This window comes from Dermacentor silvarum, chromosome 9, assembly GCF_013339745.2.
Source record: "Dermacentor silvarum isolate Dsil-2018 chromosome 9, BIME_Dsil_1.4, whole genome shotgun sequence".
In the NCBI taxonomy this organism is placed as follows: Eukaryota; Metazoa; Arthropoda; class Arachnida; order Ixodida; family Ixodidae; genus Dermacentor; species Dermacentor silvarum.
Window position 1 is genome coordinate 122,423,749 of NC_051162.1, and position 17,857 is coordinate 122,441,605.

The 17,857-nt window shown below is 47.2% G+C and overlaps 1 protein-coding gene across 1 annotated transcript in view; it reads right to left on the reverse strand.

Annotated features, from left to right (window-relative positions):
* The window catches only part of LOC119464223 (protein henna-like), a 52,521-nt gene that overhangs the window by 14,172 nt on the left and 20,492 nt on the right, over positions 1 to 17,857 (reverse strand). The window contains exons 6-8 of the mRNA XM_049656651.1: positions 11,657 to 11,707; positions 8,438 to 8,583; positions 2,739 to 2,874 (exon numbers count right to left, since the gene is read on the reverse strand). Of these exons, the coding sequence (XP_049512608.1) occupies positions 2,739 to 2,874; positions 8,438 to 8,583; positions 11,657 to 11,707 (333 nt within the window). The remainder of the gene's footprint in view (positions 1 to 2,738; positions 2,875 to 8,437; positions 8,584 to 11,656; positions 11,708 to 17,857) is intronic.

A 17,857-nucleotide genomic window follows, 5' to 3' on the forward strand; every position in this document is an offset into this window, starting at 1 on the left:
AGTCCTTTTTTGAACGATGTGAAGCCGAAAACAAAAAAATTGCCAATAAGGTCTTGCTGAAATTCGCAATGTGGACGGGTTTTTACGATAGGGATCAATTGCCGTCCACACGAGATTAGTATAGAGATACAATGGGAGCCCGTGCGGGTCTCTCACAAAAGAAAGCTTCGCAGAAAAACTAGTCCGTGTCCGGGGATCCAACCAGTTAGTAAAGCCTTTCCGGCGTGATCGATTGCATGTGAGCTACGGCAAATTAGTTCCGCGGAAATCCGCAAGGCAGTGAACGTTTTATGGAAAGGGGAAAATTTTCATCCATTTGAAAGAGTATGGCACGCGGCTAAAAAGTAAACCAATCTGATAAAACTCATTTGCTGTATTCACCCTCCATACGCATCCTGTTATCGATTATTTCGCCCTCGCCCAGCACTCCGTTAGTGTCCTGTTTAGCCCAGAAGGCACAGCTACCGCCCCTGAAAGGAACTGATGCCCGATTCGATGCCTTCAACTACGAAGCTTTCACACTCAGAAAGCAATATGGCATTCCGTTGTACCAGAAAGCGCGGGAGAGCAATGGAGATGCGGCTGTCCAGCTCGGCCCTCGACGACCAGCTCAAGCTGATCGAAAGAGCAGAGAAGATGGCAAGAGCCAGTGGAGCCCTGGATTAGGGGCCCCTACCATTAGCGCTGCCCATTCAGGGCAGCACGAAACTCTGATTATTTTCCAGTAAAGTTTATCTATCTACCTCTGAGTGGATATGCCTTTGCGTTGCTGAACAGAAGACCGGTCACGGTCATGGTGACCGCGTTTACATAGGAACTAAATGGAAAACTGCTCACGTACTTACGTCCAGGTGCACTTTGACGAACCCAAGTGGTCAAAATCATTCCGGAGTCCCCCACTACAGCGTGTCCCCTAATCGGATCGCACTTTCGGCCCGTGAATCCCAGACTGTAATTGAATTTTCTTTGTTTCTTCGAGCTACGTTCGGCATGGATGCCAATGTTCTTTTCATGAGGATTCCCTCCGGCTTGCAAACTTGAAGGCTAATTTGCGGATTATATTTCGATTCCTAGTGCACTTTCTTCGATAACAAGTTCTGCGGAAATCCCTGTAGGAGAAACTTTTACATACCAAAAAAAAATCTAATCCAACCGAGAATGACATGAAACTACAAAGAAACCACATATGGTAGAACTTGCGTGCCATGTTCCCAGCGCTCGTGCTTGGAGTTTGTTGATTAATTTGGCCTTTCCCTACAATTCTGCTAGCGTCCCGGTTAGCTAAGATGGTACATGTTGAATGACTGCTGCGAAAACGCTTTGGTTCCCTGTTTCGTCAGGGGGCCAGGATTATTTCTTCAATTGCAAAGCCTCGTTTCTGAGCAACGCATATGAGAGACAGAGAGAAAGCAGGGAGAAGGCAAGAAAGGTGGGGTGGTCAACGAGGACGAGCATCCGGTTTGCTACCCTACATTGTCAGTAAGAGTAAAAGAGAAATAGAAAGAGGAAACGAGGGAGAGAGTGAGAACTGCTTGCACAAAGTAGCACGCACAGCAGGACTTCAATCGGCCACTGCTGCCGGTGGAAATCAAAAACTGCATTGACACGCGAGCAGCTTTCTGCACCTACAGACGGAATGTGGTCAGTGTCGAAGAATTTTTGTTCGCTCGGTGCGGTCAGTCATGTGACGCGCTGGACGTCGTATTGAGGGTGAGTGCACAAGAGGTGCTCCATAAAATTCGTTGCGGGGCTGAAGTTGGTCGAAGACTAAGGAATGCATGACAGCGCGAGATTCTTTCTACTACTTCCTTCTTAAGATATCTTTCCTTGTTGAGTTAATATCCATTCCTTAGGCGCTCGATCGTTTCTTCAGGTCTACAAGTTGTCGCAAGTGGGTGTGCTGACAGTTCTAATATTGCAAGAATGCACGTTTGTCGAGGTCATAGCCGAACGGATTTTCCTTCGTATGCCCTCATGCTACTCCCGGATCGATGACAGCTTTCCCATTTGAAGCGCACTTCTACTCTGCCAACAACCGCGCTCGTCGCTCGCTCGCACCGTCGCTTATCTCCCCACGGCTCTGACCTTTATGCGCCGTGCATTCGCCGCTCAGTTTCCGTTGAAGCGATAGACCGCACGTACCTTCGCCCGCTGCGGCGTATATACGCTCGCTGCCAGCGTTGTGACAGTCGTTGTCTGCAGACGTTCAGTGTGATCTATTCCTGTTTGTGCGCGCTCACACCACGCTTGTTCATTCAGTTAGTAATAGTCGGGCCACATTTTCCAACGCACGCTACACATGCAATGCTGCCCGGATCCGCAGTGCAGCACTACAGGTGTGTCCCTTCGCACGCGCTGCCCACGGGAAGCGCTTCTCATCAACACCACGGTTTCACACGCGCCATCTCGTGGTCATCGAGTCTCTCTCTCTTCATGTCGGTCTACTTACGCTTCAGCACACCTGCTTACTTAATCAGCTCATGTTTACTACAATTTATATTGCTACCAAAGCCGCTCACCTTACTTCGTATGACATTGCTGTGTTGCTATCGCATTCATTGCTTCGCCCTCAGGGCGAAACTGTGACATTTTTTAAAAATGATACAGCTAGAAGGCTACAATGACGGAAAAGGGTTTTGATACAGTTAAAATACTTTTTCATTTGCAAATTTTCCTATTGAAAGGCAAGAACTTGGAGATGCTTAAAAGTGAGTGCTCGTCAAAGTCGAAGTACTCACGGTTCAGGTGTGTAAAGTGGCTGAGAAGGATGCCGGATGTACTGTGTGGAGTGGAACACACGGAAGGCCAAGCCAGCCAGAAAGTCTCTTGAGGAAAGGAGTCCGGCAACAGGCCGCAGCGTAAAGCCGGTGCAGTCTAGAATAAGAAAAAAAAATGCAACAAAGAGAAGCGTTGAATATCACAACTTAAAGAGGCAGTATATGAGCTTAAAACCAGTAATATCACACGCAAAGACCGCTTCGCGTATAACAACAAATTAACGTTCCTAGATAAAATGTGGTCGGTTATCAGAAATTGGTGAGCTTGGTGGTCGCTTTTCAGACATTGCTGCACTTCCGACCTGGTGCAGAGTGGGAAGCTTTTATTTGATTTTGTTTTATTCCCCATAAGGTATTGAGGGAAACCTCCCTCTCCCCCAAGAAAAAAAAAGTTGACCGACAAGTTCATATACAAATCAATGGTCTTGTGACAACTGTCCATGCTTGTAGACTAATTACGCAATCCCGTAATCGAAGGCGAATGCCATCTGCAGCATGTAGTTTTGTATCTGCAGGCGCTCCTGAATCGTATGGTGCGCTTAATTATATAAGTAGTGAGGATTAGGAAAGCAGCGGCGGCGGCAACAGGGGTAGCTCTTTGCGAAGCGCAGTAGATGCTCGCTTTAGTATGCGCCACTAGACAAAAGCTAACTAAACGAAACCAGTGGCATTGGAGCGTGCCTTGCCCGCTAATTTGGCCAAGCCAAGACGTATGTCAATTCTGAAGACGCGAGTACTTAATGAGCGGCTTATGCAAAGCCAACGTGACGGTATTCCTTCCCCGCATCCACGAGCAAAGGCCAACGTTAATTAATCGAGAAGTAGACGGTTTCCAGCCAGCCGAATCTGGCACTCAAGTCGTTGCTGGTTAGATGTCAACGAGCAAGAGGATGCTTGAGGATTCCGGGAACTTCGAAGTGTTCAATTAATAGGAGCGTGACGCATACGTGAGTTGTCTAACTAAACTGCTTATCCTTCGTGCTAAAGTTTCGCAAGAAAGTTTCGTCTGCTTCGAAATGCGCGTCTTCTGCTGCTGCTCCACAGACAAAAAGACGTCGTTCATTTCATGGCATCGTCGCGTACGATGTGCTCTTCCAATTTATTGTGGACGAAGAAAGCAAGCAATGCCCAAAACACGGTAATAAACTGTGAATTCAACATGAAATGTGCGAACTTTCAGCGCGAACAAGGATGTGGTTTGCCTGGAAGAGCAGCGTATACCTGGCGCACCTATTTACTGCACACTCGATGCGTACGCGTTTAGGAAGGGACCCCCCATGACGAGTACAGGTGACCCTCTTGATTTCGAGAGGCCTGCTTTATGGATGCCTGTTCTGAAAATTCTGCACTGCTGCCCATGGCTTCTGGGTACAGCCGCCGTCTTTCGAAATAGCTCATATATATATATGAGCTATTGCGAAAGACGGCGGCTGCACCCAGAAGCTATGGGCAGCAATGGAGAATTAATATATATATATATATATATATATATATATATATATATATATATATATATATCCGTCTGTGCTACTTCAATCGATGTACCGGTGGTCTGGTCTGTTCTAGAAGGAATTACACACTGTGACAACGGTACTTATATAACCTCACTGCAATACCTATGCACCTTTGAGCGCATATTTCTTCATTAAAGTAAAGTTACATTTATGCTTTCTTCATCCGAGTTTAACGCGACTGCTCCGTCAGCTCATCTCCGAGTAAAAAATGGACCTATCCTACAGAGCGTGCAGTCGTAAATTGGGCTGTTGCCGTAGTTGTTTAACGAAGGAAAAAAGAAAAAAAAGCTTGGCCAATCCCGGAGAGAGAGAGAGTAATCGGCGTTAGCGTGGGTCGCGTAGGGGAGGTGTCCTCGTTGGGCCGGGCAGACACGTGATCGTTAGGCTGCTCAACGTGGTGTAGAAGATGACTGCTTTACAGCATTTAATTAGACGCTTCAAGAGAGTTTCGCTTCACATTGATTTCAACATGTGCGTTGAATCTCATAACTTTTGTAGTAGAAATGTGCAATGTTTTTAACAGGCTTTTGCTTTGTAAGACGTCTGTTGGAAAGACATTTCGCATTATATCGCACATTTCATTGCATAGTATTACTTGAAACTTTGTAGCCTATTCTGTTCTTCCTTTTCCTTTCTATGCCGTTTCGTCTAAAATGCTTTTATAGACTGAGGGCTATACGAATAAAAAAATTAATGTGATAATGAGGGACATGTTGGAAGATGTTGAACTACAGTTGCTGCCTATCTGTGCGTTAAACACACCTTTTTTATTTGTGTAAGCAGAGAACTCGACTGTTTACGCAACACCTACTTCAGGGCAGATGCCGCTAAAATTGAGGGCTAGAGTGCGGTCGAATAATACTATTTTGAAAGGCCAGGTAGAGAGCGATCTGGGGGGCTATGCTGTGAGAGTCCACCTATAGTGGTCCATCCATTTCGGCTGTCGCCGATTGGCTCCAGCGGCACGAGCGAGAAGCAGACTGGCTGGCTCCGTCTCGCTCCTGCAGCTGGAGCCAATCGCGACAGCCGAAGTGGACAGTCAACTAGGTCGGTCTCTTACAGAATACCCCTCCTGGTGTAACTGCATATATGCCTATATTTTCTAAGGTGCGAAGAACTTCCAATGACTCCTTTCTCCATTGCCTACAAGTGACAGCTTGCACACCGTCTCGCGTAACCTGGCTCAAGCTGTCTCAAAATGATATTTGATCCCTGTAACAGGGATCAGTGGAAAAAATGGAGGACGCTTAATCTTCGCCTTTAAGAGTAGAACGCGTGATAGCGTTATCGGGACCCGTTCGCATCGCATCGTTCGAATATCGCAAGTAGGCTTCATTCACTGCAACACAGAACGTGGAAAAGCCAGCTTACAAAAAACAAGCTTACACCCACCCCCTTTAAGTCGGCTTCACTTTTAAACAGAAATGCATTGCTGGAAAGACGTTTTCACAGGGGCAATAGAAGTGGTCTCAGATTAAACTGAGAAGGCCCTAGCACCTTTTATGGCTACATGGACACTTCCACCGGATTTCTGCCATCGGCGTCGCCGTGAGGTTCCGTATAAAGTCCAACGGCGATAAAATCGTCGCCGCGCGCCGTATGCGCGAGTGAAAGCGCGCGGGGACGCGCGCTACCACGGAGAGCGAACGCATGGCCGAAAGTAAACGCAAACTTCGTCGCGCGAAAGGCCGTGGCAGGATGGGAGCGAGGGAGGTGCGGCGACGCTGTGCTGCGGCACCGAATGCGTATCTTGCAACCGGGCGCAAGGGGAATTGGCCACTCAATCTCCCACGCGAAAGCAAGAAAGCGGGAAGGCAGCGCGGGAAGGCGGGGGCGGGGGGTGGGAGATTCTACATTGCCAACAACGGCGCTTGTACTTTGCCCGGCTGTGGCGGTCGTCCGCACCGTCTCTTAAAAGCGATCTCCACACGGCTCTGACCTTTGTATGCGCTGTGCATTCGCCGATCAGTTTCCGTTTAAGCGATAGACCGCACGTAGTACCTTCGGCCGCTGCGGCGGATGCGCTTGCTGCCAGCGTTTTGACAGTCGTTGTCTGCAGTCATTGAGTGTGATCTATTCATGTTTGCTTGTGCGCGCTGACACCACGCTTGTTACTTCAGTTAGTAAGCGAATGTGTCGAAGTTTATGCAGCCGATAAAACTACTATCCCTACTCCGAATAGCTCTCTACTAATTTGCTATCGCAATTGATGCTTCGCCTTTCGAGCGAAACTGCGACATTTTTTTATTAATTTATTAATTGTTTGTTATTACCCCAACGTGCGCTCGTGTCCAAAACGAATTAGCAGCTGAAGTCCCAATTTGACCTGCCTTAGGGAGCCTACATGCAAGTGCTGTTTTAAAACGGCGTTGCATGTAGGCTTCCCTAACGGGGCGGCGACAAATAGTCACCTAGCCTGCTTGATTTATTCAGGTATACTCTACATGTTCTTTATCTAGAATTTTTGTATACCTCTCATTTTTTTTTCTTTTTCAAAAATTTACCTTGTACCGCTGCCTATGATTTTAAGAGATCAGTTCGTATCCATCTTTTTTCTGCTTTTTTCCACCAGTACTCTAATCGTCTCTTTCTGATCTCTACGGCTGATCTGTTTATGTTTCCTTCCACTTTAAACCCAAGCACTTCTGGGAGTTGCACGTTACCTACAGTTCTCGCTGGGTGGATCCCGTGGCATTCCATCAGAATGTGCTGAGTGCGAGCTAGGATGCGAGCGTCATCTGGATATCATTTTCGCAAGTACACGAACGCGCGGCTGTAGGCCTGATAGAAATGCTGGAAAAGGGGTTTGTGTTTGAGTTTCCTCGTAGATGAATGAGGTTTTCTCGTACTTTGAAATTGCAATACGACGCCGATTGGTAAACAATCCGACGGCGAATACGACGCCGAATGATAAAGGCGTACTTTACCATTTTTCTGCTGGGTTTCACTGTTGGAAATTCAATTTTTGTTCACGAAAACCTTGCACCACGTGGAGGGCCTGCGCGATCGGGGTGGTTGAGGTGGTTGGGGATGACTTACCCTGCCACCCGCCTACCCTGCCAACCAGCCCGGTTGCCGATGCCGGATTTTCTGCGACACGGGGCCCTGAACGCTGCCGCGTTAAAACTCTCATTGGCCATATGCTGTATGTGCGAGTGAAAGCGGATGGAACGCACGGCGGAGAGCAAATGCAACTTCTTCCGTCGCGCGAAAGGGCGTGAGGGGACGGGTGGGACGGGAGGCGATCTTGCGACCGGGCGCAAGGGGAACTGGCGACTCAATCACCCACGCAAAAGGAGGAAAGCGGGAAGGCAGCGCGGGAGGGAGGGAGTGCAGCTTTTGCTCTGCGAGCAATTAACTGCGTACTTTGCGCGGCGACTGGCGGTTGCGCGCACCGTATCTTGAAAGCGGTCGCCAACACTGCTCCTACCTTTGTATGTGCTGTGATTTCGCCGCTCAGCTTCCGTTGGAGCGAAAGACCGCATGAACCTTCGCTCGCGGCTGCTGGCGCGCTTACGCCAGCATTTTGACAGCGGTTGTGTGCAGTCATCGAGTGTGATCTACTTGGTACGTACCAAAATTGGCATTGTATGACAAGAGTGTATGACGAACATAAATTTCGTTTCGAACTTTTAATATTTCCGTCTGAGAAGATATAACATAAAAGGCATACGCTGCCGGTGTTTTGCTTCATGACATTTGTTTATGGACTGTCGTTTTCAAAATTCTGAGGAGCTGTATAAACTTGGAAATGTAGCAGCACTAGCAACGCGCAGAACTGTTGTCGACGGCGGCGGCGTTTTGCCTGCGTTCGCACCTAACGCGCGCGGCGTTGATGACGTGTTGATGAAGAACGTGCCAACCTTTGCCGTACACCCTATGGTGGTCTACCGTAGCGACCATAAGGCCATGGTCCCTGTGGTCACTAAATAAATGAAAACCACCGGATCATATATATTTCTCATTCTTTAATTGTTCAAATAAACAATTACAACATCGCATCTTAATAGTCATAATTGGAAGTACATAATTCCCACCATAGTACCGCTGCGCTGGTCTTCCATCTCCACCCCAGTGGAAGAGATGCATTTTTTTTTTCTGTACGCACGTGGATTCCAAGTAGAGGAACAACAACGTATAGCTCACCTTTCAGGAAGTTGGACACGTCTTCGAGTTGTGGCACGTTGTCTTCTCGGTAGCCGCAGTTCTCGATGAGCAGCGGGAATATGTGGTTGTGCTCGCGACAGGCGTGAGTCTTGTACAGTTTCGTTAGCTCCCGGAACACGACACCCCTGGAGTGGGGAGAATGAAATATCATAAGCTCAGTAACTCACGCTTGACGCTGTGCCGGATCAATTGGCATGACATCATATTCAGGAAAAAAATTAAACTATTACGCTGCGCGCATCGAAGTTGCTTGTCTAAGTGAGAGAATATCTTCCTCAACCGGTTAAATTTCAGTGAAAGTCACTGGGCGCAACGTTATTTTCCAACGTGGAAGTCCTCAAGTATTCCCTACGGAGCTTCCCTCTCCTTCTTCGACCAGCGGAGAATGTCTCGCTGCCGACCAAATAGAAGGGGAAAGAAAGCCAATGAATACCTTTTGTACCAAACAGCCAGTGAACAAGGACGTGCAAAAGGTATATAAGCAACGGTTTTGTTTATCTTTTCGCCAGCGCAGACTGGTCTTCAGTGTTGCCAGGAGCACTGAAGTTGCGGACGCATTGCAGCCAGTATAGACCCTTTTCTCGGCGATCCCGTGGGCGCCGCCATGTTGGATCGCCTTGTGACGCGTCCATTGCGTGCCTCAGCTGCCTCCGTTCGCCTCTGTGCTTACAATACACCGCTAATGCACTTCGTCGGACACCTTTAAATTAATATCTCGAAATGAGTGCAGTCCTGAGAATTAATTCCAAGCGTCTTGCGAACTCAGCGGCTGTATTTCGTAGATTGAAATGTGTGCCGTAAAGCAGACTTAGAAAGGAAATTATTGAAATAATGGTAATTATTCAATTAAGCACTTTGATTTCTCATCGAACTAATGGCCACCTCATCGAGTAATTTTGACCAAGGGTTAGAATTGTGTTATCTGCCGCAGGCATTTTTTAAAATTTGGTGTAACTAAAAAGAACAAAAAAAACCCTTATATATAAGCACTGTCGTCCAAAATTATACAAAATATCCTATACTATACAATCGCAGCGAAAATATATAGAAATTAGCCCACTATGCTTCTCAGAAGAAATGCCGCTTAATTCTGCAAGATTTAAATGGATGTATTAGAGGGGCGGCTTAGTACAGCTGACAATAAAGATTCTATTCCAGAGTGCGTTTTTTGTTTGTTTCTAGAGTCCAGATATTTCTACAGATAACTTATGGTGTTAGCAGTAAGCAGCATAGGAACATTTAGAGAATAGGCGTATGTTGTACAGAACAAGAAAAGCAATAAGAACATGTTTGGCTTTCTGAATTTCGTGTGCGCTGCTATAATGCCCGGTTGTGGATAAACGGTACTGGATAAATGTAAAATAGGAATGAAAATCAATACCGAGATATTTGAGAATAAGAACTCAGCCATTGTAACTAAAACTCAGCAGCTAAATTTAATACATCTCGGGAAAAGATAACATGTTTTTGTATATGCGTCCATTCCAAGCTAGACCGAAAACATTCAGAGCCCTTCCCCTGTCAAGGAAATGGGGGTAAGCGAAGCTTGTGGCAAGACCAAGCTGTCACAGGCACTCCGCTTCGTTAGCCCTAAACTCAGGGTAGGCGGCTCTTCGCTGACATTTGACCTTAACATCGCGCTCCCGCCACTGTAAAATATACTTCTCTCTTCTTTCCTCACCCTGCGCATATGAAATTGATCAGGAATTTTATTTTCGTTGAATCTATCTAACTGTGTCTCGCTTTAATTTAAAAAAAAAACGCTTTTTTCTCTCCCAATGTTTGTTCATTCCAAACACAGTCGCGCTTCAATCGATGCTCCCATAACCGCCCTTGTCGGTGACAATTCTTTCTGAATCGCTTTTCGCCCGAAGCTTTGCGACCTATTTGGATCGACCTTGGCAAGCACGGCGGAACGTGCACCAACCTCCTTTCATCTCCTTTCCCTCCCCGCGATACACCAACGACCCTGATTGGTCGCGCGCGTCAAGTGATCCGGGTACTGTAATCCGGCGCCGGCGCAGCTTTCGCCGCACATGCTCTTTCTTCCTTCCTTCCTTTCTTACTTTCTCTCTTCCTTTCTGTCTTTCTTCCCTTCCTTCTTTCTTTCTCCCCTTCTTTCTTTCTTTCTTTCTTTCTTTCTTTCCTTCCTTCTGTCTTTCTGTGTTTCTTTATTTCTTGTTCCTGGCTCATACCCGCATATTAATCCGGGTATGGGCCATTGCAGTTTTAGCGTTTGCATAGACGGCGCAGGCTAGCGAATACAAGCACAAGCTTCGCTTGAAAATTGCATCGGAGCCGTTATATGAAAGCAATATTTGATCCTGATGCCTATTTCTTTAAATGCTTTATTGGTAACGTGCGCTTAACGAGCTACGAGAAATGTCTGAAGCGGAAACGGTGCCTTTAAAGAGTAAATATTTGTTCCGTCGAAAGCAGTGTTATTTCATCTGACTGTGTAATGAGTATTTGTGCTCAACATTGGAACTGAGTCTATGCAGCTCTTTCGTGAGGATATCGTAGGGCGAGTTCCTGAAAGGAAAATCAATGATTCCTGTGCTCAACAGGAATTAGGCTTTCAAAATTGGGCGCGATATATCAGTGTCTTGTTTGAAAAAAAAAGGTGAAAAAAAAACTGACTTGCTTTGCATGAAATTGACAATCAGGTGAAAATAGCAGGAGGAATGTATTAACTAAGAACCATGTCCGAGCGCTGTGACCGAAGCAATTTAGAGAAAATTAGGAAAGGACGAATGAGCTTGATAAAACATCCCATTTATTACCTTGGTATTTTGACCTTCTGAATAGCTCACAGGCTGGGATTTCGTAACCATCAGAAAGTAAATTTTTCAAGAAATTAATATTTGCTTGCTGTGCGGTTCATGTGTATATTACAGCAAGTTTGCAAAAGCAAAAAGAGAGTCAGTTCGTTCGTTCCTGATATATATTGCTTAGTAAAATTTCCAACATCTTGCGGACTGCTGAGACCTTGTGAATAGGGTCATCATCTCAGGGGAAATTTCGAAATATTGCATATTGCTAAGTGTGAAGCACGCTATCGTGCTATGTGAGAAGTTTCCACATATTTCAAGATATAATTACGCATTGAAAACTGGTCTATTGTTTATTCACTCGCGAAATGACATTTTCCGGTCTGCTGCGAACACGAAGAATAACTATTCATAAGTGCACACTTACCATGTTTTTGTTTCCTCTTCCGTGTATTCCACTCTTGGTATGGGCTGTCCACTGAAATGCACAGAAAAAAAAATAAAGCAACAACACATGGGACTTTACTGGCGTGTCGTCTGTGTGTAGGGTCATATACAACGTGGGATGCATCGCGATGTCTTAAATTAGGAGACGTTGCCCGTGTTGTCAGAATCAGTTCTTGGTCACCGCTGCAGAGTAAACCATGCTTTGGATGATAGAAGCATGCATGCACTCATAATCTTGTTCCACGTAAGTTCTACTAAATGGAACTTTGGAGAAATATGTTCAACGTAGTGGGTGAAGTTATTTTGCGCTAGAATATGACATCACTTAGTGCCACCCTATAGCGGGAGATCAAGTGTGGAATGAACAAATAAATTGCTGAATGGCTGTAAGAACGGGCCAGAAGATTTTTCAACGTGTTTTTTTTACAAGTTTCCCCCCAATAATATTGAAACTTAACGCCTCAGGCAGTCTAATCACGTCTTCACTCACCTCTTGATCTATTCTACGACATGCTGAAGCATTTGTACAATGACCTCTGGCGAACTTGCAAATACTTGTACAGACTCTTGCAAAGCTGCAGACGTAGGAAGGTAGTTATGTGCAGGAAATTAAGGTTCTCAATGACTGCAACGAATGAACTATAATTAGCGTCTCGGGTTTTATTTGTCTGGCGGGAAGCTCACGCCTTCTATACCGAAGGTGCCCTGCTTTTTTTTTTTTTTTTTTTTTTTGAGGAACGTAACGTGGTGCGCAGTCCTCGCTACCTCACATTTATGCAATTACGCAGATTATGCAGTTATGCCGATCGCATTTATGCACATCCAACCCACATGCTGGAATCCGTGAAGCGGGCAAAGAAATGCGGTGCAGCTGATCATATTCTGTGCAGCGTCTTTCCTCATGACAGTTACCTGCCTGCCTGGGAAGACTGCGAGACGCGGAGACCCCTCCCCATGACCAACGTGACGCGCATTAAACTTGCTCCAGGCTTGGCCCCATTTGCTGTTACGCTATATGTTGTGTCAGCGAGCCGACTGGAGAGGGCCAATTCTGGAGACAGTGCAACAGTTAAGTGCACTTTACTCGGGGAAAGAAGGAACAAGCAGAGACGCCAAACCCCAAGCCGTAGCTAAGTAAGCTTGTAGAGGCTTGCTTTATTAAGGAAACTGTGCTCTCGATGGCGTATATTTGTGGCAGCCAGAATGCAGTCGGACCCGGATATATCGTGCATTGTGCATAACGAATTATTGTGTACAACGAACAGCAGTAAAGTCCCCTTGAAAAGTTTGTATAAAATTTTTATTAATTATATCGAATTACCTATATAACGAACTCATTTTTGTGATCACCTTTAGATTCGATATGTCCGGGTTCGACTGTATTTAGGTATTGTATCGTATCGCGTCTGACACCTGTGCTACGGTTGATAAGCTGTGGGGGCGTTGCCCAACTTCTCTGTATCTCGTAGCAGGATTATCTGAGGGGCGTTGCCCCATTTCAATGTATAAAAAGAACGGCTCAATAAATCCTGGGCACTCGTGCCCTGGCTACCCGGAACATGGTGTCATGCTGATACATGGTGTCAGAAGCGTCTAGCCCGTGCCCTCATCCGCTCGTCTGAAGGATAGCAGTCATCGAATGAAAGCTGCCAGCATGGATTTCATAAAGCCACCGGAGCCGCTGCGTTTGGAAGGCGACATAAGCAAGCACTGGGAGCTGTTCAAGCAACGGTTTCAACTATTCCTGACTGCAACGGAACCAGCGAGTAAGAAACGAGAAGCATCGACGAAAACTGCGTTGCTACTGAGCGTCGCTGGAGAAGAAGCCATCGAGGTATACAACACCTTCAGCTTCACGGAAGACGAGTCAAAGGATGATTACGACGCAGTAATCAAGAAGTTCGACGAATACTTCGCTTCACAAGTAAATGAGGTTCATCAGCGCTACCTGTTCCGTAGCCGAATGCAAGAGCCAGGTGAGCCTTTCGAACACTTCTTAAGAGATCTGAAGATTAAGGCACGAGCGTGTAACTTCGGTGGGCTAGCAGAGTCAATGATCAGAGACCAAATTGTTTTTGGCACAAACGACGCTAAGACTCGAGAGAAGCTTCTTTCTAACAACCAGTTAACGCTGCAAAAGGCAGAGGAGCTATGCAAGACAGTTGAAGTAGCAGCAGCCAACCAGGCAATTTGGATGCGAGAACTAAAGCAAGTCGACGCAATGCACAAGACAAGTGTTACGGCGGACGTAAAGCAGCGCAAAAGCTATAAATGTCGAAAGTGTGGAAGGGCGCACGCGCCACGAAAATGTCCAGCGTACGGACGAACATGTCGTGCATGCCAAGGAAAAAACCACTTCGCTGCATGTTGCAAAGCAAAGCCGCAAGTAGGCGAGTTGCAGGGTAGCGAAGATGATTTCGAAATTCTCGCTATCGGGAATAAAACCAGCCGATTAGACTGGACGGTGAAAGCGAAGGTTGGAGGAAAACTCGTTGACTTTAAAATAGATACTGGGTCGCAGGCTAATCTGCCACCATTAGCGCTGTACGCAAGGATGGACCCGAAGCCACAAAGCCAAGCAGTGCGGTGTTGCGATCCTACGGTGGAAGCGAAATCAAGCATTTGGGAACCGTAAGGCAAGAAGTGACGCTGCACGATCGCACTTCCACTCAAGATTTTTTCATTGTGCGCAAAGGAGGCCAAGCAATTCTCGGTCTGCAGGCGTGCGAGACCCTGGGGCTAGTATCTCGGCAAGTACACAGCGTATCGCAAAGCAGTTCAGAAAAAGTTGTGAACGAATTTCGCCACATTTTTTCTGGCATAGGCTGTATCCAGCGCCACTATCGCATGGTCCTGCGCGACGGAGCTGTCCCAGTCGTCCAGCCGGCGCGTCGAGTACCACTGGCTTTGAAGGAGCAGCTTCGAGACGAGCTGGAGCGCATGGAGCGGGAAGGCATAATCACGAAAGTGACGGAGCCTACTGAATGGGTGAGCCCTCTTGTCATTGTGCGCAAGAAAAACGGTAAACTACGCGTGTGCATGGACCCACGTAAGATAAACGAGGCCATTAAACGGGAACATTTCGCAATGCCGAGACGAGAGGACATTGAATCCGAACTCGCAGGAGCTAAAGTGTTCACGCGCCTAGATGCCAATTCAGGGTTCTACCAGATTCCGCTGCATGACGAAACTTCCCGAATATGCACCTTCGCGACGCCTTTCGGTCGCTACCGTTTTCTCCGATTGCCTTTCGGCATATCATCGGCATCGGAAGTCTTTCAAAAGGCCCTAAACGACATTTTTGAGACTCTACCAGGTACGAAAGTATATGTCGATGACATATTAGTGTGGGGCTCATCAAGGCAAGAGCATGACGAACGACTGAGGTTGGTGCTAAAGACTGCAGAAAAAGCAGGGCTAACATTCAACCCTGACAAATGCGTTGTTGGAGTCAACGAAATAGACTTTCTAGGGGACGTAATTTCTGCAGAAGGCATCAAGCCGAGTCCTGCCCTCGTTCAGTCTATGCTGCAGATTCCCGAGCCACGTGACAAACAAGCAGCGCCGAGAATGCTCGGTGTTGTAAATTATTTTGGCAAGTTTATTCCAACACTGGCAGAAAGGACGAAGCTTTTGCGAAGCATAATCAAGAAAGACGCGGTGTTTGAATGGACGCCGAACCACGCGGAAGAATGGCGTCAGATATGCCACAGTTTAAGTAGCCAACCGTTGCTGTCGGTGTTCGATCCAGCAAGAGAAACGAAGGTCTCGTGTGACGCGTCACGCAGTGGCGTAGGCGCCGCACTCTTGCAGAACTACAATGGCACATGGAAACCAGTCGCGTATGGATCAAGAACACTCTCGGAAGCGGAAAGGCGCTATTCACAAATAGAAAAAGAGACACTGGCCATTACATACGGCTGCGAAAAATTCGACCACTTTGTTTACGGTCGAAAGGTCATCATTGAGACCGACCATCACCCTTTGATTGCTATCTGTAAGAAAGCGATCGGTGACATGCCACCCAGACTACAGCGCTTTTTTATGCGATTGCTCAGATATGATTTCCACCTGCAATTCGTTCCAGGAAAACAGCTCGTGCTCGCGGATATGCTGTCTCGAGCACCAAGCAGTCGGGGCACGGATGCTGTAGACACCGCTGACGTAGAAGTGCACGCCGTGAGTACGGTATCTTCATTTATCAGCGACGAAACATGGAAGCGTCTCGCCGCAGAAACGGCCAAGGATAGCTATCTCAAAGTGGTGTTGCAGAACTTAATAACGAGTGAACCAATAGATGGTCCGTTGAAACCCTTTTCATCCGAGCTGTCTCATATTAAAGGTGTCCTATTCAAGGGATGCAAGGTCGTAATGCCAAGCAGTATGAGACGAGAGACTTTGCACAGGATTCACGAAGGTCATCTGGGAATCGCCAAATGCAAAGCTAGGGCTCGTCGTCTAGTCTTCTGGCCTGGCATGAACTCGGAAATCGAGGCGTTCGCTCAGAAGTGCGCCGCATGCAAAAAGTATGCGTACAATCAGCCGAAGGAACCACTCATGATGCGTCCTGTTCCGGACCAGCCTTGGTATCGCGTAGGAATCGACATCTTTCAGTACGGCGGCAAGTCCTACCTGTGTATCTATGACGCCTTGTCTAACTTCCCAGAAGTAGAATGCCTCCGAGACACTACAGCCAGGACCGTCGTTGACGCGACTAGTGCTATATTTGCTCGTTATGGCATACCAATGGAGGTTCTTTCCGACAATGGTCCCCAATTTTCGAGCAGAGAATTTGCCTTGTTTTCACGCACTTACGACTTCAAACACATCACCTCAAGTCCGGGATTCCCACGTTCCAATGGGCTATCCGAAAAGGGGGTACAGGTGGTGAAAAGACTGCTTAAGAAAACTACTGAAGCTAAACAGGATTTCTGGTTGGCACTTTTGGCTTACAGGACTTCTCCCTTGGAGTGTGGCCGGGCGCCAGCAGAGATCCTCCAAGGCCGCCGACTACGAACACTGCTGCCTGACTTCCAATGTGGACCAGCCCACCAGGTCGTCAAGCATCGTCAGCCTCAAACCTCTGCGCAGCCACTAGCAGCACTACACGAAGGCGATGTCGTGCGAGTCCAGACCGGCACGTGGGCCACGAAAGCACAGGTTCTGAATCCGTCAACGTACCCGAGGTCGTACCACGTCATCACGCAGGAAGGGCGGTCCCTTCGGCGTAATCGAAAACACTTGCTACCGACCGGGGAGACTTTCCGGTGCGACTTCAGTCCCAACGACGCGGAACCCGAGTGCTCGACATCCGCTCAGCACATCGATGGTGAAGCGCCGACTAATGGTGTTACAGAAGCCGCGGACATAATGAACAGTTCGCCGCCACCGCCAGCCAGCGTTACGACAACCGCGGACATTTCGGACGGGTCGCCGCCAACGCCAGCACCGAGAAGGTCGCTGAGACAACCAAGACCACCACGACGACTGGAGTATGAGCGAAACTTCCAGCAGATTTCTTAAGCCCATTTTTGTCAGTATTTATATGCTTTACTTTCGTTACAAATGTGTAACTTCGAGGAGTCATCACTATAACATATGTAAATAACTGCATGGTTTATTTTTCTTTCTCGTAACGAAAGAGGATGTATCGTATCGCGTCTGACACCTGTGCTACGGTTGATAAGCTGTGGGGGCGTTGCCCAACTTCTCTGTATCTCGTAGCAGGATTATCTGAGGGGCGTTGCCCCATTTCAATGTATAAAAAGAACGGCTCAATAAATCCTGGGCACTCGTGCCCTGGCTACCCGGAACATGGTGTCATGCTGATACAGGTATAATTTGTTTTGTCGCTCAGTAACTCCGTAGAAAACAAGGCCAATAGCCAGGACGCCTGTATGGGAGTAAAGGTGGTAGTGCAGTTCTGCGTGTGAGGTCTTCCCTGAGAGAGCAGCAGAACGCAACGTCAAGAGAGTCCGTGATCGCTCGAAAAGAAAGCTTCGCTTTAATACAGCTTGCTACGCATGAAACTCGAGCGATACCAGCAGCATCTAAAGATTGCGCGGAACTTCCGAAAAAAATAGGTTTTTTTTTTTTGCATTGATGGTACTGAAATCACACTTTTGTTTCGTATTAAGCTACAAAGCTTCAATATTCACAAAAAAGCTATTGTCTGACTGAA